General features: G+C 38.9%; 1 protein-coding gene across 1 annotated transcript in view; it reads left to right on the top strand.

The window, feature by feature from the left end:
* Window positions 1-23961, top strand: part of LOC126353882 (nucleoprotein TPR-like) — a 342294-nt gene that overhangs the window by 248258 nt on the left and 70075 nt on the right. Inside the window, exons 19-21 of the mRNA XM_050003086.1 lie at window positions 3679-3738; window positions 9968-10228; window positions 22861-22998. Of these exons, the coding sequence (XP_049859043.1) occupies window positions 3679-3738; window positions 9968-10228; window positions 22861-22998 (459 nt within the window). The remainder of the gene's footprint in view (window positions 1-3678; window positions 3739-9967; window positions 10229-22860; window positions 22999-23961) is intronic.

The raw sequence follows: 23961 nt of genomic DNA, 5'->3' as shown, positions 1-23961 counted from the left end.
TCTTGATGACCAAACATAGGAATTCTCGAATTGTTTGCTGCTGTGAGCCATAATTTTAAGGATGAACAGTTTTTTGATGTTGCAAGGAGGACACTGACATCTGACCCTGTGTCAGTTAAATCAATCAACTTGTAAGCCGTCTTGATGTGTAGCTGATGTGACATAGGAACATTTTGAATAATAGAACCCCGTCAGCTGTGTTTGAGACAGATACATTGCCAAAATGAGAGAGTACGTTGTTGTCACATGGTTGAGTTTGAGTGGTACATATTCCTTTAGTGGAGGGAGAGTTGCCCAAAGTAGAGAGTAGGCACTGTTCAGTGGAGTGATTGGTCATACCTTATTTTACTGCTGTCCGCATTTGGGTAATCACATGGCTATGTGTTCTACAGTACTAACACGCATTTGCATGCTGGCTGATGTTACGCCATCCGGGAGATTGAGTGTTGCTGGGATTGATTAAAGCTCCTTGGAACCATCGGAAATCGTCGAAGGTGCTTCATGGTGTATTCACTTGTTCTGCAAGTGGAAGCTGCTGCTCTTTAGCAGTGGCAGCCGTAACCATACCCATGATGCTGTGTTGTCCATTTTGTATGGGGTCCAACTTCCGTCATTGAGTGACAGGACGTGATAAAGCTGATCTGCGATCAGTAATTGCAAGTCAAAAGGTGAGGAACTACTGGAAATATCTGGGCTTTTTACTGCAAAAAGTAATTGAATTATCCAAATGTATTTGATCATGGTGTCAGAAACATAGGTCATGGAAACCAGTGATCACAGGTGACACCAGGAAACTGAAGGGGATTTGTCAAACCGAAGAGGATTTGTCATCAGTATTTTTGCTTTGCAAGCATTGTTAAATGAGGATGCTCCTAGGTTTGCACATTCAGTGAAACACATTGTTATTGATTTTTGTATATTCACCCCCAGGAGGTGTGCTGTGCACAACATTCGATAACGACAACTACAAAGTTTGAGAGTGCAATGCTCCAGTAGTGAAGACGAATTGCATGTTGTCATTTGAGATGCCATAGGTCTCGAAGAAAGGGTCAAGGAGCTGGAACCAAAGATGAGGTTCTGTGATGAATTTACTATGTAGTGCAGGAGGTGCAACACACCTTGGTGACAAACTGTCCCTGAGCTGCATAAAATGAGAAGTGCTCGGCACTTGCCAGTAAGTTTAACACCGATTACAGAATAGTCTCAAGGTCTTCTGAAACCCTTGATAAGTGTCTTGTAGGTGTAGTGTTCATGTTAGCAGGTGAAGTGTTTCCCCTCATGATTTGCTTATCGTCTGCCATGATTGGGATAGCCACTCGTTGGTACTATAATCCGCAATTGAATAAAAACTGTATAAGTACTATATACCTTATTACTGTAACAGACAGAGAAATCAAGGAACTAAAAATAAAGTTGTTAAACAACCAAAGATCAGCCTGCTAGGTGGTCTATCACATAGGCACAAGGATAGTCCACACTTCTGATTATATGTTCAAATGCACATGTTGCCACAATGTGTTACTTGAGCCATTACTTAGAGATAAAATGTACTAGATATAAACTATCCACAGTTCTGTCATAAAAACTGTGATCTATCTCTGCCATTGAACTACTCTCTCTCTCTCTCTCTCTCTCTCTCTCTCTCTCTCTCTCTCTCTCACTCACACACACACACACACACACACACACACACACACACACACACACAAACAACCAATTTAACATAGTAATAATTAGTAAATTGTTGTAGAGGGTATATACTGTATGTATACACTGGGTATATCTCCTAAGAGTTGTGCAGCGAATTTTCTCTGGCTCTTTAGAAAATAGCTGCAATTTCAGTTCTACAATGTGCAGCTGGTATGGGCCTAGACACATGCTGCTTATCACGTTCCATGTGATGCCCATTGTCAGTGAAAAATGTTTGTTTGTTTCCTGATACAAACAAAATTATTTTTAAAGTTAATTTTCTGTGCCCATTCTGTAGAGCAGCCCCGTATTAGTCTAAGATTATACTAGAGTTGGTGATACGTATTAACAGAGACAGTAAAACATGAGGAATAACCAGGACTCCAACAGCAACTGAATATACCACCCTGCCCCATATTGCCTGCCACTGCTGTGCAGCAACATTACCCAGTCACTACTGGACGATGATTATTTATCATGTTTTATTGTATCTGTTAGTACATATCACTGAAAATTGACTAGACTATTATGGGATCTCTATTGAATGGTCATGCAAAACTCTGCTTGAAAATAAAAAATACCTTTGTTTGGTCTTTCAATCAAAAACTCCCACAAAACTGTGAACTGTGTGGTGAAAAAATAGTCTTTTGTTCTTATCGTCTTCTACTGGAAAGTGCCAAATGTTACTTCAAAGTTCTAACACGACACATACATGTCATATTAATCCACATAAATGTATCTAATGAAAGGTTATAGTCTCAAAATGAGTCATGGAAATAAATTAATTTTGAGTGCTAACAGTAAACTTGTTATTTCATTTGATGGGAGGTTACCTAACTTGTTAATGCAAAGCACTATGAAAATTTTCCAAGCAGTGTTAGAGTCAGGATAGTAGTTAAATGACAAGGAATCAATGTCTGTCATAAATTTGTTTTAGCTTTGTGACAGGGCAGCTGAGCTACTGTTGCAAACACTAGCTACATGTCTTAGGTTGTGACAGTTGTTACATGAATTAAGACACAATGGCCACTTTTGATTATTGTGATGCATGAAACAGTCAGAGCTGGATGGAGTCTGTATTTGGTGGTGTGTATTTCACAGTCAAGAGAGGATGCTGTTGTGCAATTTAGATGTTAAGGACCATTGCTGTGTCAGGTAGCTCATTTGTGTGACACATGAAGAAGATTGCATGACTGCCCCAAAGGAGTTGTATGGTTAGATAGCTTTGATGATGATGTAATTGTGTGCTAATAAACTAGTATTAGAAAATTTTTGTAGAAATTTACATATTTCTTGGAAAGCTGACAATATTGGGTTCACTAAGGGAACTAAATTATGCAATAAGCAAAAGATATCAGAACCTGAGTCTAACAAACAGGAAGCTATGTTCCTTGCCCCAGTGCATCAACAAAGTAGTGTCTGTGTTAGGCAAACATTTATTTAACACCAAAAATGTGAAGGCAGTGGTACACAAACAGAACTTTGTGAGGAAAAGGTACAACACTGTGAGTGTTTGGACAAAGCACTAACGCTACCTAACACGTGACTTAAAAGAAGTCAAGAAACATAGTAAAAGTCTAGTTGTAGCAAATAACAATTCCTGTCAAAATACGTCCATAGCCAATGTCCAAATATAGCAAAGGTTGTTGTTGAGGTGATCCAGCCAGAAGCATGCTAATAGAAACATAAGTCAGTACTGCAAGTTAAGTGAACTGAAGCAGCATTTGCAGCAGCCTTTATGCCATAAAATAACCTTCATTTGTTGCTCACTTGATCTTTCGTAGGTTATGGGATTGGTAGCTGTGACTTGCTTGCTGCACAGCTGTCTCTGTAATTGTTCTGCTTGTATCAGTTCCAGTGTAGTGCCAAAATTGGCATCCTCAAATATAACAGATAACTATTTAATTAATTTTATGATTACTGACATGTTTTCCCGTGTCTTGAATTATTTTTTTCTGTACATGTTCATATATTTTCTGTTATTTGTAGGCCCTTCTGAGTGACAAAACAAATACTGCCCCAGATGTGACAACTGCTGATGATACTGAAGTAAGTAATTTCAACAATATGTTTTTTTTTTCTCCATGCAGTTTGAATAAACTGTTCTATTGGAGCATCCAAATGTGCTACCATGCTTAAAGCTAACAACATGTTGTATTGGAACCACTGTCAAGAAATACACAATATTTAAAATTGTGTGGATACTGTATTATATTCCTCTAAAAGCAGCACCAATGTGAAAGCTGTAATTTTGGTTGTGGTAGTGCCAAATTCAAAACTAAATAGATAAATAAATAAATAAATGAAAAGCCATATTTCTTTTAGGTGTGAACATAACTAAGTTTCTGAATGAAAATAATATTTCTTGAAACATGCACAAATGCTTGTATGAAAAAAATCAAAATAAATAAATGAAAAGCCATATTTCTTTTAGGTGTGAACATAACTAAGTTTCTCAATGAAAATAATATTTCTTGAAACACACACAAATGCTTGCATGAAAAAATCTATTCCTATTTGATGGCACAAACACTTCGCCGATGAGTGACCATCTCCAGTGGTTGAACGTACGTGTTGTAAGGTTTGGTTAGGGAGAGGGAGAAGATGAGTAGGAAGAGCTGCCACCATTGCAACATATTCTAATGAATGATTCTAGATAGTAGGAGGACAGTCCACAGAATTTAAGGAGACAAATAAGAAAACAAAAATCTGTACGTCAGAAATCTAACAGTTGAGAGTTGAGGCAGATGATGCTGTTGTGTACAGATAAGTCACAAACCTAAAAAATGTTATTGAAATGGAGGAAGACCTGCGGAGGATTGACACTTGGCATAGGGAGTGCCAATTGGCCCTCCACATAAAACTGATCACAGGTAAGACATACGAGACTGAGATTCATTGGAAGAATCCTTGAGTTGTGTAGCCCACCCACAAAGGAGGCAGCTTGCAAAACTCTCATCTGACCGTTGTTGTTGTCGTCGTGGTCTTCAGCCTGAGACTGGTTTGATGCAGCTCTCCATGCTACTCTATCCTGTGTAAGCTTCTTCATCTCCCAGTACTTACTGCAACATACATCCTTCTGAATCTGCCTAATGTATTCATCTCTTGTTCTCCCTATACGATTTTTACCCTCCACGCTGCCCTCCACTGCTAAATTTGTGATCCCTCGATGTCTCAGAACATGTCCTACCAACCGATCCCTTCTACTAGTCAAGTTGTGCCACAAGCTCCTCTTCTCCCCAGTCCTATTCAATGCCTCCTCATTAGTTATGTGATCTACCCATCTAATCTTCAGCATTCACCTGTAGCACCACATTTAGAAAGCTTCTATTCTCTTCTTGTCTAAACTATTTATTGTCCACGTTTCACCTTCATACATGGCTACACCCCATACAAATACTTTCAGAAATGACTTCCTGACATTTAAATCTATACTCGATGTTAACAAATTTTTCTTCTTCAGAAACACTTTCCTTGTTATTGCTGGTATCCTCTCTACTTCGACCATCATCAGTTATTTTGCTCCCCAAATAGCAAAACTTCTTTACTACTTTAAGTGGCTCAATTCCTAATCTAAGTCCCTCAGTATCACCCGACTTAACTCGACTAGATGCCATTATCCTCATTTTGCTTTTGTTGATGTTCATCTTATATCCTCCTTTCAAGACACTGTTCATTCCGTTCAGCTGCTCTTCCAAGTCCTTTGCTGTCTCTGACAGAATTACAATGTCATCAGCGAACCTCAAAGTTTTTATTTCTTCTCCAGATTGTGGTCAGAGTCCAATCTGCCCATGGAAATGTCTTATAATTTAAAACCCAATTCCTCAATCTCTGTCTTACCATTATATAATCTATCTGGGACCATCCAGTATCTCCAGGGTTCTTCCATGTATCCAACCTTCTTTCATGATTCTTGAACCAAGTGTTAGCTATGATTGTTTTAGGCTGTGTGCAAAATTCTACCAGACGGCTTCCTCTTTCATTTCTTACCCCCAATACATATTCAGCTACTACGTTTCCTTCTCTCCCTTTTCCTACTACCGAATTCCAGTCACCCATGACTATTAAATTTTCTTCTCCCTTCACTACCTGAATAATTTCTTTTATCTCATAATACATTTTATCAATTTCTTCATCATATGCAGAGCTAGTTGGCATATAAACTTGTACTACTGTAGTAGGCGTGGGCTTCGTGTCTATCTTGGCCACAATAATACGTTCACTATGCTGTTTGTAGTAGCTTACCCCCAGTCCTATATTTTTATTCATTATTAAACCTACTCCTGTATTACCTTATTTGATTTTGTATTTATAACCCTGTATTCACCTGACCAAAAGTCTTGTTCTTCCTGCCACCAAACTTCACTAATTCCCACTATATCTAACTTTAACCTATCCATTTCTCTTTTTATATTTTCTAACCTACCTGCCTGATTAAGGGATCTGCAATTCCACGCTCCAATCCGTAGAATGCCAGTTTTATTTCTCTTGATAACGACGTCCTCCTGAGTAGTCCCCACCCGGAGATCCAAATGGGGGACTATTTTACCTCTGGAATATTTTACCCAAAAGGACGCCATCATCATTTAACCATACAGTAAAGCTGCATACCCTCGGGAAAAATTACGGCTGTAGTTTCCGTTGCTTTCAGCCGTTCATAGTACCAGAACAGCAATGCCGTTTTGGTTAGTGTTACAAGGCCAGATCAGTCAGTCATCCAGACTGATGTCCCTGCAACTACTGAAAAGGCTGCTGCCCCTCTTTAGGAACCACATGTTTGTCTGGACTCTCAACAAATACCATTCCATTTTGGTTGCACCTATGGTACGGCCATCTGTATCGCTGAGGCGCGCAAGCCTCCCCACCAACGGCTAGGTTCATGGTTCGTGGGGGGCAGTTATCCTTATAACTGTCAGACTTTTTATTATTTGGCGTTGCCTCACTTTGCACAGTGTCTAGATTGGAAAGTAAAGGGTAACTTTTACTCCATGTATGTAAGATTTCCCTTGTCTCACCCACATCTTTAATTTCTTGTATGCTAAATCAGTTATATTAATTATGCGTCTAATTTTTTTTTTTCACTTCTATTTTCTTAAATATGTAACATGCATCCTGTTGTAGAATTACCAAATCAAATGAACACAGTCCCCATATTGTCAGTAATACAGTAGGAGTGGTCCTGAAATCCCCAGTACTTCACAGGATAATATTCTTTACACTCTTCTTATATCCACACAGGTTTCATGAGGCTGAGTCTGTGGGCCCATACGCCTCAACCATAACAGTGATGCCACAAATGGTAGTTGAAACTTTCATGGATGAAGCAGTTTAGTATGCATTGACTCTCAGAAGTATGGGAGGATTTGATATTGATGTGGAATGGGTATGGTAAGCAAAACTTGTGCATGAATGCTGTGGCAAGATATTCAGCATACTGGAAGTAATCTCACCCATTGCTGTAGATACTGTATCAACAGATGAAATTTTTTTAGCACAGCTATCTGTGGAATTGTTGCTACTGTCACCTTTTGGGGATCTTGAGTATGTCCTGTGTCAGAGGGAAGCAAGTGCATGTGAATAAAAGTCTGTTAATCGTTGACAATTCAAATACACAGTAAATAATGGTGCAAGTTAGGGAAATGGCAGCAAGAGATAGGGAGGATCGTACCATGCTCTCAATGTGAATGCCTGGTGTCTCATTCAGAATGCTGAAGAGGCTGTTCACAGTCTCTGCAACCAGCTGCAACATGTTAACAAATGATGCTTGTACTCCATGGTCATTTGGATCATTTCTGCAACCTTCAGGGAAGATGGAGAAGAGGAGCATTCATCATCTGATTTCAATAAATCTCACAATCAGCAGCGTAGTCACCAAAACTAATTGTGTGCCTCAGAACGTGGGTTGAGATTTCCTGGCTGGGGCCATAGGGTCGCTCACTGTGTGTGGGGTTTACAGAAGGTTTTGATTTTTAGTAGGCGGCTCTCCATTCAGTCGAGGTCATGATAGCTGTAGGAGACTCTGAAGTATTAGCCTAACACTCAAAGAAATGTCCCCACAGAAGACACTAAAAATCCCAGTGATGAGCCTCTGAAGCATTCACATCAAAGTGCCAGAGTTTTAAACTCCCCAAGAAGGCAATGAAGCTTTATAATTCTAGATACAGAAGCTAGCAAAAACCTTAAATTGGCTGTTGTGGTATGTCTGTGATAGACCTAAGAGTATATTGAAAAATCTGCACAGTGAATTCACTTGCCATTGATGTGTGCAGTATGTGCCATGTCTTTTGTATTTATGATAGTTTGCTACTGATATTTAAATGTTTTATGCTACTGTATTGTCTGTTCTTGTGTAAATATACATTACTGGGGGGGGGGGGGGGGGGTTGTACACCTGGAAAGATCATGTTGATTTTGATCTGAAGAGGGCATATGCTACCTGGTGGATAGTAGATAGGTGTAGCTAGCAGAGCAGTATCTGTGTGACCCATTAATAGGGAATGCTCATAGCCAGAAGGCTCAGTGTGCAGCAAACGTGTTAAACAAGCAGTCAACCATGTCACGGAGATGCACTCATCCTTCCTACAGCCAACTGAGCAAATTTGAAACTGCCTTCCAATTTGTGGGATGGTCCTTTTGGAGAATTGCCACACAAGTGTACATGCTATGTCAGATGTGCAACAGTGCAGGTATCAGGGATCACATGAACATTCTCACATCCTTTGGTGAGGTTCTGGATATCCAAGCAGCACAAATGCCTTCCAGGATCGTTGTATTGTAAGGACAGCAGTGGCAGATTATACAGCTACCACAGCACAGATAAGAAGGCTTTTGAGCCCAGATGTGTGAATACAAACTGTTGTGAACTGGTCATTTGCAGTGGGACTGTAGGCATGCACAACTCTAGCCCATCTTCCACTTACATCACAGTCACAACATCGACATGCACGGCTCGACTGGTGCCTTCGAAGGATTATGCGGAAGATGGAATGGTGTGCCATGGTCATCAGTGATGAAAGCAGTATGACGTTGACCTGGTGAACGCTGTCTCGAAAGTGCATTTCACCAAGGCACACCCCAGATCTTATGGCCTGGGGTATGATCGGCTACAACTCTTATGCAACTTTGGTGTTTCTGGAGGGGATGCTAACCAGCACTCGGTACGTGCAGAATGTTGTTAGACCTGTTATTTTATTGTTCTTGCAACAGGAAGGCAACATGTTGTTCAAACAGGATGATGTTCACCCACACACTGCCTGTGAAATGCAACATGCTCTGGCCAGTACAATCTCTGGACTTGTCTTCAGTCGAGCTTGTGTGGGATGTGATGGGATGAGGAGTGACTCGTACGACTCATCAGCCAACAATCTTACAGAACTACATGAAAAGTTTGAGCAGGCGTGGCATAACATATCCCAGGACAATATTCAGCATTTGTACGGTTGATAGGCACCTGCATTGCCGCCTGTGGAGGCTATACCACATACTAAATGAGTCGGTACCTGAAATCTCAGAACCACTTGTGCTGTTGATGTGTAAATGTAGGCATTTCATGTACTCCATATGCACTGTTGCAACAACATATTTTGAGTGAATTTGAAACTTCTGAAAGGGAGTTCTAACTCTTTTCCCAGCATTGTAGCTCATAAGAAGTTGTTTTGAATTTCACTTATACAATTTGTTTAAATGATAGCCAGAACTAGGGACATTGGCGAAACATGATGTGTTTTTGAAGTTTTAGGAAACTGCATTAAAGTTTTGGTACAGGGGTGCAAACTCAACATTGCCACAGCTCTGCTTTTCTTCCATTTCCATGTACTATTTTACTTGAAATTTACTCTTAACGTTCTTGCTAGAAAGATAGTGATTATTATATTGCAAACCTAAAAGCACTTAGTTTGAATTACACGAAGTCGCCTAGAACTCCAAGTCAGCGGAGACTAACTGGACAGGAAATCTCCCATGACTTGGAGTTCTGGACAACTTTTCTGAGCTCTACCCCTTTCCCCTAAACCTCACCAGTCCTTTTTCTTCACCTCTCTTTTCCTTTTCCTGTCCCTTTCAACCCTTATACCAGAAGAAGAAACCCCTGGCTCTACTGCTTGCAAACTTTAATACCTTTTATATGTGCGTTCCCCTGCTGCCGGCTGGTGAGTGGACTTTTTATCTATCCAGTTACTGTATATTTTTAATAATATGTGTTCTTTTAATAATGACATATTCCAAGAGATTGTTTTTCAACGTGATTTTTGTTTATAATTTGTGTGCCCTGCTTTTACAGACCGACGGAAATGAAGCAGCAATTCAGTCTTATGAAATAAGTTCCATTGCCAAATCATATGAAAAACTTAGAAATATAATAAAGAGCTTACACGAAGAGAAAAATGCTGCCATTGTAAAATCCAGGACTTCAGAAGACAATATAACTGCTTTGTACAATCAAAGGGAACTGGTAAAGACAGGGAAAGACGTTGTGTCAGATAAAGAGAAAAGGTTTGAAGAAGACTTGCTGGCATCTACAAGGCAGTCTAATATTTTGAAGGTGAGCATTTGTGAAAATGTTATTTATACAAGTTATATTGCTACTGTCACCTTTTGGGGATCTTGAGTATGTCCTGTGTCAGAGGGAAGCAAGTGCATGTGAAAAATAAAAAGAATTCTTCAGCGGTAATAAACTGCATGGACAGCAACTGGGCATTTTAGCACATAACTTTGGGGGTAACAAAGTTGGAGGAGAGTCTATATTACAAGAAACCCTACACTATAGTAAGGAAATTAATTTAAAAAAAATTGTTGGAATTACATCTTGTGCCCCAAATTAACAGTTCTGTTATAAAAGTAAATTCAGATAAAGAATGGTTCCTAAAAATTGGGAAGTTTGTTGAGGATCATGAAGATCTAATCAACAGAGCAGCCAGACAACAAGTAACGGAAAACATGTTGTGAGATAGGTAACATCACTTCTTTGAAGGTATTTATGAGATGGACACAGTTAGCCAAACCACTTTTACACCATCATTTTCCAATAAAATTGTGAACATAATAAAATTGCTCAAAAGCACAAATTGTCGTGGAGGTGTATAATATTTCAAATAAATCACTAAGGCATTTTTGCACCGGTAATGTGTGAAGTATCCAATTGTCCATTGTTTGATTTGTTTGTGAGAAAGTAATAGGGTAGAATATAATGATTAATTGTCAGCTGCATTGTGTAACTCCTTTTCTAAGCAACATAGTATGTTACATATAAAGAAACAGTTGTGCAGTTTTGCAAAAATAAAACATTTGTTTTAAATTTTTATTACAGAAGGATCTTACACAGAATATTCCTTTTTCAGTTCATGAACTATTGTTCACCACAACTTTAATTTTTTCATAGTATTTTCTGGCCATGTGATGTAATAATGGTTACCATTATTGATAATGTATAATTATGATTATCTTATGCACAACAACAATAAAAGAAATTGCGTCTTATGATGCCACCATATACTGTGTCAAGCTCTTTGAGATGTGATCACATTAAATGAGTAAGAATTCAATACTCTTCCAGTATTACTTTACAATTGGTTGATTTTCTGGGGTAAACAGTGTCCGCTTTAAAATGTTGATTTGTGTGATGGCCATTTTATTTTATACTTCCCATTGTTTCAAAAACCTTTCCAGGCAAGTGCAAAAACCTTTAAAAAAGGTGATTGCTTAATTTCTTCTCTGGCACTCATTGGGCTTGAGAACTCGTTTCTATTAATGACTTCACTGCTTTCTGCACTTTCTAAAACACTTTGTTACAGTTTCCCCCAAAAAATAGCTGTTTCATTGTTATAGGGCTCATTTGGAAAATGTTATTTGTTCAGGTGCAAATCTTGACTCCTTACACAACTCAAAACTTGGAAAACCAACAAGACTAGGTGCTCTACCAGAAGCACAGTAGGCTTAGTCATTGGGAAGAGCCAGGTTTGAGGATGATTTCATTCTTAAATTACTGGCTTTGATACCTATTGTCATTATCATCTACATCTACATACATATTCCGCAAACCACCATACGGTGCGTGGCAGAGGGTTCCTCATATCACAACTAGCATCTTCTCTCCCTGTTCCACTCGCAAACAGAACGAGAGCAAAATGACTGCCTATATGCCTCTGTATGAGCCCTAATCTCTCATATCTTTGTGGTCTTTCCGCGAAATGTAAGTTGGCTGCAGTAAAATTGTACTGCAGTCAGCCTCAAATGCAGGTTCTCTAAATTTACTCAGTAGCAATTCACGAAAAGAACACCTCCTTTCCTCCAGACTCCCACCCGACCTCCTGAAGCATTTCCGTAACACTCGTGTGATGATCAAACCTACAAGTAACAAATCTAGCAGCCCGCCTCTGAATTGCTTCTACGTCCTCCCTCAATCCGACCTGATGATAGGGATCCCAAACGCTCGTGCAGTGCTCAAGAATAGGTCGTATTAGTGTTTTATAGGCGTAGATGAACCACATCTTCCCCAAATTCTACTTAAGATGATGACTATCTGCCTTCCCCACAACTCCCATTACATGCTTTTCTCACTTCATATCGCTCTGCAGTGTTACACTCAAATATTTAATCGATGTGACTGTGTCAAGCACTACACTACTAATGGAGTATTGAAATATTACAGGATTCTTTTTCCTATTCATCTGCATTAATTTACATTTATCTATATTTTGAGTTAGCTGCCATTCTTTACACCAATCACAAATACTGTCCAAGTTCATTTATGTAGATAGAAAACAACAGCGGACCTAGCACACTTCCCTGGGGCACTCCAGATGATACCCTCACCTCCGATGAACACTCACCATCGAGTGATAATAAATCCCACCCAATCCACGACAAGAAGATTGCAACACTGCACTGACACCAACGGCCATCGCCCCGAACACCCTCCGCAAATGGACGCCCACGCCATCCCCTCGACCCTCGTTGAAATTCAAAGACCCTAGTTCTGCACATCATTGGGCTCGGGTCAACAGCCGCCATCAGAAAACAAGCACGAAAGTATAGCATCCCATTAAAAAAGAAACATTGTTGACCTTCACATCTCTGAAGCGACCCCACCTACCAAGAAAAAACCAATGTCATATTATGGCCCCTGCTGTTCCACACAACATTTGTTGCACAAGCCTTTCAGCTCCCATCACACTTTCGGAGCCACTCCAGGTGGCAACAGTTAGTGAGTCACCCTGTATACCGCCTGCCCGGTTAACCGTGCGGTCAAACACGCGGCTTTCCAGGCGGGAAGGAGTGCCCCGTCCCCGGCACGAATCCGCTCGGCAGATTTGTGTTGAGGTCCGGTGAATCAGCCACTCCGTGGATGGTTTTTAGGTGGTTTTCCATCTGCCTCGGCGAATGCGGGCCGGTTCCCCTTATTCCGCCTCAGTTACACTACGTTGGCGATTGCTGCACAAACAAGTTCTCCACGAATGTGTACACCACCATTACTCTACCATGCACACACAGGGGTTACACTCGTCTGGTGTGAGACTTTCCTGGGGGAGGGGGGGGGGAGGGGGGGGGTTCAACCGGGTGCCGAACTGCACAATAACCCCAGGTTCGGTGTGGGGCGGCAGAGGTGTGAAGTGGACTGCGGTAGTCGTCGTGGGGGCGTGGACCACTGCGGCAGGGATGTAGCCTCTCCGTCGTTTCTAGGTCCCCGTTTAACATACAATACAATACACCCTGTATACCAAATCTGTAGTTACTCACTTCTCTGACTACATGGTTAATGTCAAAGGCTAACAAAACAAAAAGAAAAGGTAAGTGAAAGCTATGTGAGCTACCACCAAATGGCTTCTTTAGACAGCAAGGTGTGTTTCACAGCAGATACACATCTAATGAAACATACTGATAAACATTGCTGGCTTGAACACTCTTAACACACTCTCTCTCTCTCTCACACACACACACACACACACACACACACACACACACACACCATTTCTCATACTGTGTAATTCCCTAGCTTTTTTAAAAGAGAAAATCACCATCACCACCACCAACCACTGTTAAATAAAATCTTCCCTAATACATTTCCATGCATTATGGTCTTCGTCTTAATGCATGTTTTTAATGTCTTCTACCCACCTTTCATGTCACTCCTGCATATTTTTATGTGATCTACTTACTGTCTGTTATTTTGTCATTTGTGACATTTCTTATCTGTATGAAATCATAACAGAACTTGCTGGGTTCATCTACCATCCGTTTTGCATGGCTATGTTCCCTGACCCATTTGTGTATTTTCCTGTGTTTTGCAGTAACACTCAACCTTCAGTTGAGCGTCAAAACTAGTTATCTATGGGGCGAGTCAGGAAAAAAGATACATGCTTTGAGGGGTGATAGTTTTAGCGATTGAGAACAAAAAAATCATATGAAAATATGTTCTGTTTTTAGCAGTTTCAAGGAAACTAATGACAACAGTGGGGAACAGAACAAATCCGGGTGATCGTAAATGAAACATTGTGGTCTGATGTTTTGGTTAATTGTGTACATTTCGTCACAAAATTTGTGACAAAGGTGCACTTTCAGTTGCAGTGCGTTGTGCAACTATTGTAGACAGGTAATGTGTTGCGTATCAGAGCTCATTTGTAGGGTTCTTTACCTTAGCATATGCATGTAAAATAAGAGTAAGAGGTTCCTCTTTTGATTGATCGATTGCTTTTTAATCTGCGAAACAATTTACGTTGTGTGGATTTTGTCATGAAAGACACTGAATTTTTTATGGCTTGAAATTAATTTCTTATATGTTAATTAGCAGTGAATTTTTTAATCTAATTGCATTTTTTATAGTCTCAGCTTATTATTACTTTTATACACATTATAGACAGTACATCTTGTAATAGACAGGCTGTTTTAATATAATTACTTCATTACCACATAAAAGCTTTTATTTTGTAAATAATCCTTCAGTTTTGTTTTGAAACAGTTAATAGTATCTGTGTCTTTTATATGTTGTGGTAATTTGTTATATGATATGATTGCATTGTACAGTGCCATCTACTGAGTTTAACTTTAATTTTTCTGTTCAGATGCAGATTGTAGCAGTTTCTGTTCTTATAATCTAGTACTAAGCAATTTTTAACATAGTGTCAATATTTTTTTTAACATGTGTAACACTCTGAAAAATAAATTCACAAGGTATGGTTAATATTTCCTGCATTTTAAAAAGTTTGAAGCAGTGAGCTGTCCTTTCACTTTTGGTCGTTATACATATTGCTCTTTTTTGCAGTCTGAATAAAGCTTGAATATTTTTCTTATTCGCTATCCAAAAAATTATGCCATAGCTAATAACAGAATGACTATAAACACTGATTTGAAATATGAAATATCATATACTGATGTAAGAATTTGGACGGTATAGCATGGTGTAGAGATTCTGTTGCTAAGTATTTTTACATGTTCTTCCCACTTTAATTAACAATCATCTTGCATTCCCAGAAATTTTATGCTTTCCACACATAGTATATTTTCATTATTTATTTCCAGGCTATTGTAATCTTGCTTTTTGTTTATGTAAAAGTTCATTGTGCTTGTTTTCTCTTAGTGCTTCAAGTGATTTGTCAGTGATCAGTACATTAGAGTCATCTGCAAACAATATTGTTTGTCCACACTTGATATTTTGTGGTAAATCATTTATGTAAACTAGGAACAGTACTGGACCTAGCACACTACCCTGCAGTACCCCTATATTTATATAATTAGGACCAGAAGTAAGTTTTACAATATATTTGGAGCTACTTTGTATATAAGTAATTTCAATCAGCTTGCACTGCATTTTCTAGATGTCACAGAAACCACTTTTTCACCACCCCCCTTATCTCAGCTTATTTAGCTTCTTTAACAGTATTTTGTGGTCAACTGAATTGAAAACTTTAGTTGGATTTAGGAATATACCTATTGTACAATTTGCTTTAGCCAGTGCATCTAGGGCATGTTTTGTTAGATATGTAGTTGCTGATTCAGTACCTTTCCCTGATCAGAAACTGAACTGATCATTGGAAGGAAAAGAGTCTTGGTGCAAAGTAACAGCGATGGCACCCTTGATCATTCAGTATATAGAAAGCCCACTCACACAGACCTTTACTTGCAAGCCACTAGTTACCACCATCCGGCACAAACAATGGGTGCTTTGAAGACCGAGCTCACGTCACCTTTGACACCGATAGTTTGCAAACAGAACTGGAGCACCTGCAGAATGTATTTCTGAAGAATGGGTATTCGTTCCAGCAAGTGGAGAGAGCACTGCAGCCCTGTAAAAGACAGAGCAAAAAAAGAGGAAGAAGCCTTTAAAATGACTGCCTCGTTACCATATATTGGTAATATTTCAATGCAAATAGCCAGAATACTAAGAAATTATAAACTGAAAGTAATCTTTTGCCCTCCTGCAAAAATTTCATCACTGTTGGGATCTGTTAAAGATGATCTAGAGCGACGCAAGGCAGGTGTTCACAGGATTCCCTGTGAATGTGGCAAATCTTATATAGGGCAACAGCACGTACTGTGCAGGATCGCATTGTAAACATCAGCGGTATATTTGCCTCCTTCAGCCTTGTAAGTCTGCCATCACCAAACATTGTACTTCCACAGATCATGTAATGAATCACAGTGAGACAAAAATTGTGGCCCATATGTCTAACTTTTGGAGTTCTGTTATTAATGAATCTGTGAAAATATGACTGTCTCACAGTGAGTCTCTTATTAATCGAGACGGCGGTTTTCAGTTGAATTCGGCATGGAATCCAATCTTTGAAAAATTTTGTGACCTCTGTAGCCAGCGTAGTTCTGTAATGGAACCACAGGAAGACAATCGAATTGATATAAATGCGGTGAGTTTTCACCACGGAAGGCGCGCGGTGCTACATAATCGAACACACTCAAGTAGCACACCCACAATGACAAGTGAATCCATCATGCATGTGCAGGCAGGGCTTTAAACTCAGAGCTCAGTGCATTTTCGCCAGTATCACCTGGAGATGGCCAGAAGACTCTGTGCTGAAATAGTGTGGCAGGAAGTTACAAACATCCGGCATTTCTCCCGAAATTTTGTGGAACATGTTGCCTATGTCACTGTGGTTGTATTAGCATGTGAGTGCTGGTGAGGGATGTGCGGCTGACACCCATGGTTTTCAAACAGCTGTGTATTGGATATGGTTAAGAAAACAGCATATGTTTGTTTGAAGTTTTTTTGTTCAGAATCACAAATACTGCACGCTCCAAAGCATGTACCTTTCCTCCTGACTCATCCTGTAAACTGATTGTAAAATTTCATTTCAGGCACATCAGAAGCTTAGTTTTGACAATTCTGTTTAGGTTACTAAAAGCACTCTCTACTCTTCTGTTTCTGCTTACCTGTTCATTCAGTTGCTGTCTTCAGTTGTCCTAGGTACAAAAATATGTCAACTGATCCATGTCTTCATTTTAAATTAGTACTATTTCTATTTCAATGTACTTATTATATATTATGTTAATATTATTATAATTGATTTTCAGGTTTACTTCCACACTTGTTGACTGTGCTTCGATATGTTGTTGAAGTTTATCTGCAATAATGGCAAACAGTGCAAGGTCATCAGCAAAGCGAAGATGGTTCAAATATGTTCTATTAATATGTTGTATTCTTTCTTCTCTTTCCCTATCTAAAGGCATGAAACTTTTTCTAGAACTGCGGTAAATAGTTTTGGTGAAAAGGCATCCCCTTGCTTAACTCTTCTTTCAGTTATGAATTTTCCACTGTCCAAAAGCTGTGTAACGCTGCCATATATTTAATATGTGCCTTGTTAGTGTATAGAGTCTGTACTGACTAAGTAAACTCAAAATTTATGAATCCTAGACAGTGGTTCATTCTCATTGTTCTGCTCTATAATTCCATGACTTTCATTGTGCTCTATCCAGATATAAAGTGTATTTTCCTTTCCTTGATTAAAATCCACTTTTTCCCTCCTATACATTTGGTGATAATTTTAATGCTTATGTACATTACACAGAGGAATCTGATCTGATTGGTCTCTCCTGCGATTTTTTTTTCTTAATTTTTTTGTGGGCTTGCAATAACTGCATTGTTTTTTCAGTTTTTAGGAATTGTCTTCTTTCAAATAAATTTTAAATTGTGTAACTGTGATATATTTATGTTAGTAAAAGGAAAAGAAAGAAAGTAAGTCCGATCCTATTCAACAAAAGAAAGCAGCTATTTGTAACATTGAAGACAGTCTTAGTATTCAGCTTCCTGTCATTCCAAAGACAGACAATTTTAATGCCATTTTCTTTGTGCGTTGCATTGAAAGTCCTTTCCATGTGTGTGTGTGTGTGTGTGTGTGTGTGTGTGTGTGTGTGTGTGTGTGTGCTAGTGTTATAATTTAGAGATTACCATCTTCCTTAATTTGCCCCTTGAAATAAAGAGTAAAAACATTCCGTGCCCTCAAAGCTTGGCCTCAGTCTCCTCTCGCAGTGCCCCATATGCGCACTTGCTGCATGAACCTAACTTCAATCATCTTGCATTCTCACCCCTCCACAGTTCTTTGTTCTTCCATTCTACCTGTCCCTCCCAATCCATTTCTCTCAAATGACTGTTCACTGCACACAACTTCCTTGCTTGTGACCAGACCAAGCTCATGAGTGTCACATTTCTATCCCATCCACCTACTTCCTCTCCCTGCCAGCTACCCTTCTCCAACTTTCCCTCCAACTCCCCGCTTCCTTTCTTTCTTGCCCACTCTGCCAGATGCAACTCCTCACCTCAGTCAAGCTGCTGTGCTAGCACTTCCGTGACGCGATCTGTTTTAGCAATAGTTGCAGTTAATTACTACACCTGCATAAGAATACTGCAATGTGAAACTGAAGTCGGTGACTTCACAATAAAAGTAAATAATTGTTCTGTGGCATAAAAAAAGTAACAAATTCACGCAACTAATTCACTGTGCATGCAAGTTAAACTGAATACAGATCAGATGCCTTATAGTAACAAAGACTTCGTGATACTGGTGGAAACCATAACAATATTTAGTTTGATTGACTGAATAATTACACCAGCCCATAGTCACCAAAGCTCAACATCACTCTAGCAATCTCATATGCAGTCATATGTGTCATGTACAACAGTAAAAGCGGTCTACTTAATTATTCAACAGAGTCCTTAAATGCAGTGTCATAATCTAGGGTAGCACGGGTTATATTAAAAAACATGGCCTCAGCTGATTTGCAAAGAAATGAGAGTGAGCTTGTGGCTATTGGCCATTAAATCATTTAGTTAGCTAGTCTCACATGATTGATCAGCCATAGATACTGTAATTTCCTTGCTGACAATACCCTCCCCATACATAGACAGAATGGCACTTGATAGCTCCACATATACCAGTCATCAGGGACAGTATAATCAGAGGTGTGTGTGTGTGTGTGTGTGTGTGTGTGTGTGTGTGTGGAGTTCTCTTTGCTTTTTGGTTTCTGTGATCCTGCAACATCTATTGATGTTGGCATAAGCACATTGTGGTACATAATTTCATTTGTGTGTTCCTAATCTACACATTGTGAGATGCTGAACTCGTTGATTAATATAATTGGGTATACCTCTCTATTTTTAGATAAAGTGTCATAGTCTGCATTTTTTGTGCCATTAAGTGTTTTTCTTTCTAGTATTTTATTTATTTTTAAGAGCCTGTAATCACAATTTGAAAGTGGCTTAGGACAGTGACATTATTATTTGGTAAAATTTAATAGGCTTCATTTTTAGTGTAGTTTTATCCTTAACAAGCCATTTTCAGCTGTGGAAGCACATGCTGAGGATAAACAAGTTGTTGTTCTCAGCCAGTTCTACTAGTGTGATCTTAGACATTTCTGATGTCATATCAAAAATTTCCACTGAAGAAATTTTTTTCTAATTCTGGCATTAAAATCCACACTATCACCTCTTTGGTGGGGTTTGCTGTCATTTATCAGATTCCATAACTCTTTGACAGGGTCTTCTACCTCTTCATTTCACTGTGAGCAAGTTGCTGCAATTGACCTGAAGATTTCCATAGAGTTTCTGTTGTTGATTTTTAACAGAAGTCTTGCTATTCTGGTTGAGATTTCCACAATATCTGTATTATTGTTCTTTAATCTTCATGTTCACAGCTAATCTTCTACATGAATATCTTTCCTAGTATCTTCCTCTTGTAGTAAAACACACAGTCTGATTTTAATTCAGTTTGGTCTTCTTTTTTTTTTTTCTTAATTTAACCTTATTTATCTCTTCTTCCAACACTGCTAACTTTTCTTTGGGCCATAGAATTTTGTAATTTGGAAAACAATAGAAGCTCATGTGGCAGTACTGCCTTTTGAACTCCTGTCCATGCTACACTGGCAAGCCAGGGCCACAGAGTTTGGTAAGATACATGAACATAGCTAAACCAAAGCATAACTATGCTTCAGGGGCCTCACCTGAGGCCTTAGTGCTTTTGAATCTCAGGGCTTGGGACCAGCATAACCAGTTCGCAGCAGAACCTACTCGTCACTTGTCAGTGTCGTCATTTAACAGACACTCAATCATTATGTCACTTATATTGCAGTTGACCAAAAGACTAGCAGACTTTTGTCTCAGTGTACTGTGTAGTTTGCTGTTGAGCCCATATACATTCCTTCTCCATAAAACAATCCACCAAGATCATTACATTATTGGATACTGACAGCTATACAGTGTGAAAATATGCATTGAATAGTGGGATCTATCCTGGTAATTTCCCTTATCCCATTCGCTGCTGTGAATGTATAATCACATCCTGCTGCCGTTCCCCAGTTTCTGTGGATGTGTGTATGTGTGCAGCTTGGCTTTTCCTGCAGTGCAATGGATGTCTGAATGTGTCCTGAGACATCTAGCTCTCACTGCTGTATAGGAGTTAACTTTCGTATATCAGTGATTAAAGAGTTTCAAGTATTTATCATACAACATATGTGCCTTATTGCATGCTGTCATTTTCAGAAAACCTGTTTTGATATCTTGAATCGTTTATGTGAGATATGAAACTTTTTATGACCACATGATTTGTGATGCACAATGAAGTGACTGTGTCCTGCATGATCATCCATTGGATATAAAACCAAATAGCTCGATAACAAAATGAGTTATCATTCTGATCTCAATTTTAAATAAAATTTCGATATCTTATTTACATTTCATTCACTGCAATGTATGAGCTAAAATCAACCATACATAAAACTTATGCAATGCAATTTTTGATGTACCTTCACTCATGACCTGCACGATTTCAGAGATTTCGTGTCCATAAAGTTCACAGTCCTGGTTATAGAGGCCACCGGGTCAGCCGCCCGGTGTGCTCTGGTGAGCCGCCAAAGAAACGTTATTGTTTAAGCCAGGCCATGCTAACATAGGTATTTTGCGAGCACTGACAAAAGCACCGGTGGTCTGCTGTAGCGTTGGTGGTGTGGGGGAAGGTGAGGGAGGCAGACACAGCACTGTTCTGGCAGTGGTAGGAGAGGAGCATGTTGTAGCAGTGCTTATTGAGGCGAGAGTTGTTGTGTTGTTTGGTGAATGTGGCAGCACAAATCAGTGTGCATTAAGTGGCATACATGTATTAAAATAAATAAAATAATAATAGTAATAATAATAATAATAATAATAATAACAATACCAATTTTGTATGCAAATGGAAAGAATAGTTTTATTGTGCTCTATATGTTGCATTAATTTACAATGTTCTTTGTTTATCTTTGGCTTCACTTTGACATCGCTGATTTTCGGATAGTTGGATCTATGATTTTGGCAGTTGTAATTTGAAGTATAGTTTCTCATGAAGCATCAGACAAATGTGACCTTGTTTTTGTTTTGTGAATATTCATAATTGAAAACATTTGTTCAAAAGAACATTGTACTGAACATAGCAACACATCTCAGGGCAGTGGCGTGAACCCTCAGGAATTCTTGTTAATCAACACCTTTATAAATTGAAACCAAATCACGATTGTAATTTAGTCTGCCAAAATTGAGTTGATCTGTAAGTTTATAAGCTCAAACTGGAAACTTACTGGGGCATACTCTGGGCACAATAAAAAGGAATGTCCCTGTGTGTTGATTCAAGATCCTCCAAAAATTCTTTAAATTCCTGATTATTCAAGCATTGCTTTCTACAAGACTTTGCAATTTTTGCAACTTTATCCATGGTGGACCTAAACTTGGGGAAAAGTTATACCCCCTTCTGACAACATTGCAGGGGCCCTATCAGTACCAATGCTGTACAGGCGATCAAATATCAGCCACATGTCATTCAAAACCTCCTCTACAGCTAGGAAGAAAGGAATAACATCCAACAGTGCCTTGGTAACAGTGAAATCTTGGTCGACACCCCTTATGAATACAGCCTCTACTTGGAAGAAAAGAGGGGAGGGAGGCGAAAAGCACCGGTGTGGCACTGGGGTGTGCAAGGACTAATTGCTTGAGTTGGCGTGGCCTGATTTAAGCAATCTCAAACGAGTGCTGGGCATATTCTGTAATGTGTATTACTGTTGTCCAGTCAGTGTGTTCGGTGCTACGCGCAACCTGTACATCATTGTATCATATGTGTTGCTCTGTAAAGTATTATGTTCCGTAAATCGTGTTTTTTCTTGCTATAGCATTTTTATCTCTGCAAAATCTTTAAAATTTTGTGCAGTGTTTTACTTAATTTGATGCAAGGCAAAACGAAAATAAATTTAATTCTTTATCGAGTGAAGATATCAGATTGTAACTGCAGCAAAAATTAAATTTTTTCCCCCATAGTTTTCGAAAAATGGGATGATAAATGTTTCATGTTGGCCAGAATTCTGTCTCCCAGCACAGGCACCAGCATTTGTTGAGCAGTATGGCAACAAAAGCGCCTTCATTGGAATGCAGAGAGCAAATCTGTAGCAGTGAAAGGGTTAATAATCACTATGTTGTAATTAATGGCTCTCCCCAAAGTTGCTAGTATTCTTGTTTTGCAGTCCATGTGAGAAATAATTTGGCTCAAAATGTGTTTTAATGTTTGTTAGAGATGTGTGAACATACTTCCTTCCTCTCTGGGTAGTATTGAGTGCTATTTTGCATTTTGAAAATACAGAAGTGATGGTTTTTCTTTTACTTTGTGGGTACTACTCTATAAATGCTTAATGATTGTAACTTTTTCCATATTTTATTTTTAGAATGAATCATTTAACTCACTCAGTGAAACCAACTTGCGGTTTTGCAAGGAGCGAGATGATTTGGAAAAACAATTGCGAGAGATGCGAGAGCACTGTGCAGTATTAGAAACACGCCTTAGTGAACAAGATAAGACTGAAGTGAGTTGTGCTGCTAATTTTACTTTATGTTATTAGTATATAGACAAGGGATGTTCTGACACTAAGTTTCATCAATTTTTTGGAAGAGAAGATGGCACGGTAAGTGACACAAACAATTGCCATATAAATCCATACCCGTTGCTGGTTCAGCAGTGGAAGAGGCATCAGCAGAGGAGGAATGACACATGCTCAGGGCACTGAAGAAGAGAGAGACACATACGCAGGGCACTGAAGAAGAGAAAGTAGCAGCAGACTGGCATGCGATTGGGATATTTTGTGATCTCACAAAGGCTTTTGATTGTGAAATTCTTCTAGATAAGCTTAAGCAAGAATCAGCTGAGGAAATTGCAAATAATGTCTTTCAGAAAATTATTAAGAGGTTCTCTGCAAATGGACTCTCACTAAATTTTGAGAAAACTCAGTTTATACAATTCTGTACAGTGAATGGCATAACACCGTTAATAAATTTAGATTATGAACAGAAGTCTGTTGCTAAGGCAGAATACTCAAAATTTCTAGGTGTTTGCATTGAGAAATTGAATTGAATTGAAATGGTTATGTTGAGCTACTTATGCTATTAGGGTTATTGCAAATTTTGGTGATAAACAGTTCAGTAAATTCGCCTACTGTGACTATTTTCATTCACTGCTTTCACATGGCATCATATTTTGGGCAATTTGTCATTAAGAGAGAAAGTATTCATTGCACAAAAGTGTGTTATCAGAATAATAGCTGGAGGCCACCCAAGATCTCCTCGCAGACATTTATGTAAAGAACTAGGGATATTCACAGTACCTCCATAATATATATATATATATATATATATATATATATATATATATATATATTCATGTATGAAATTTTCATTAATAAGCCATCCCAATTCAAAAATAACAGCTACGTGCATGGCTACAACACTACAAGAAAGCACGATTTTTCACTATTCTGGATTAAATCTCACTT

Source organism: Schistocerca gregaria, chromosome 3, assembly GCF_023897955.1.
Source record: "Schistocerca gregaria isolate iqSchGreg1 chromosome 3, iqSchGreg1.2, whole genome shotgun sequence".
Lineage (NCBI taxonomy): Eukaryota > Metazoa > Arthropoda > Insecta > Orthoptera > Acrididae > Schistocerca > Schistocerca gregaria.
This window is presented reverse-complemented; position numbering and strand designations above follow the sequence as displayed.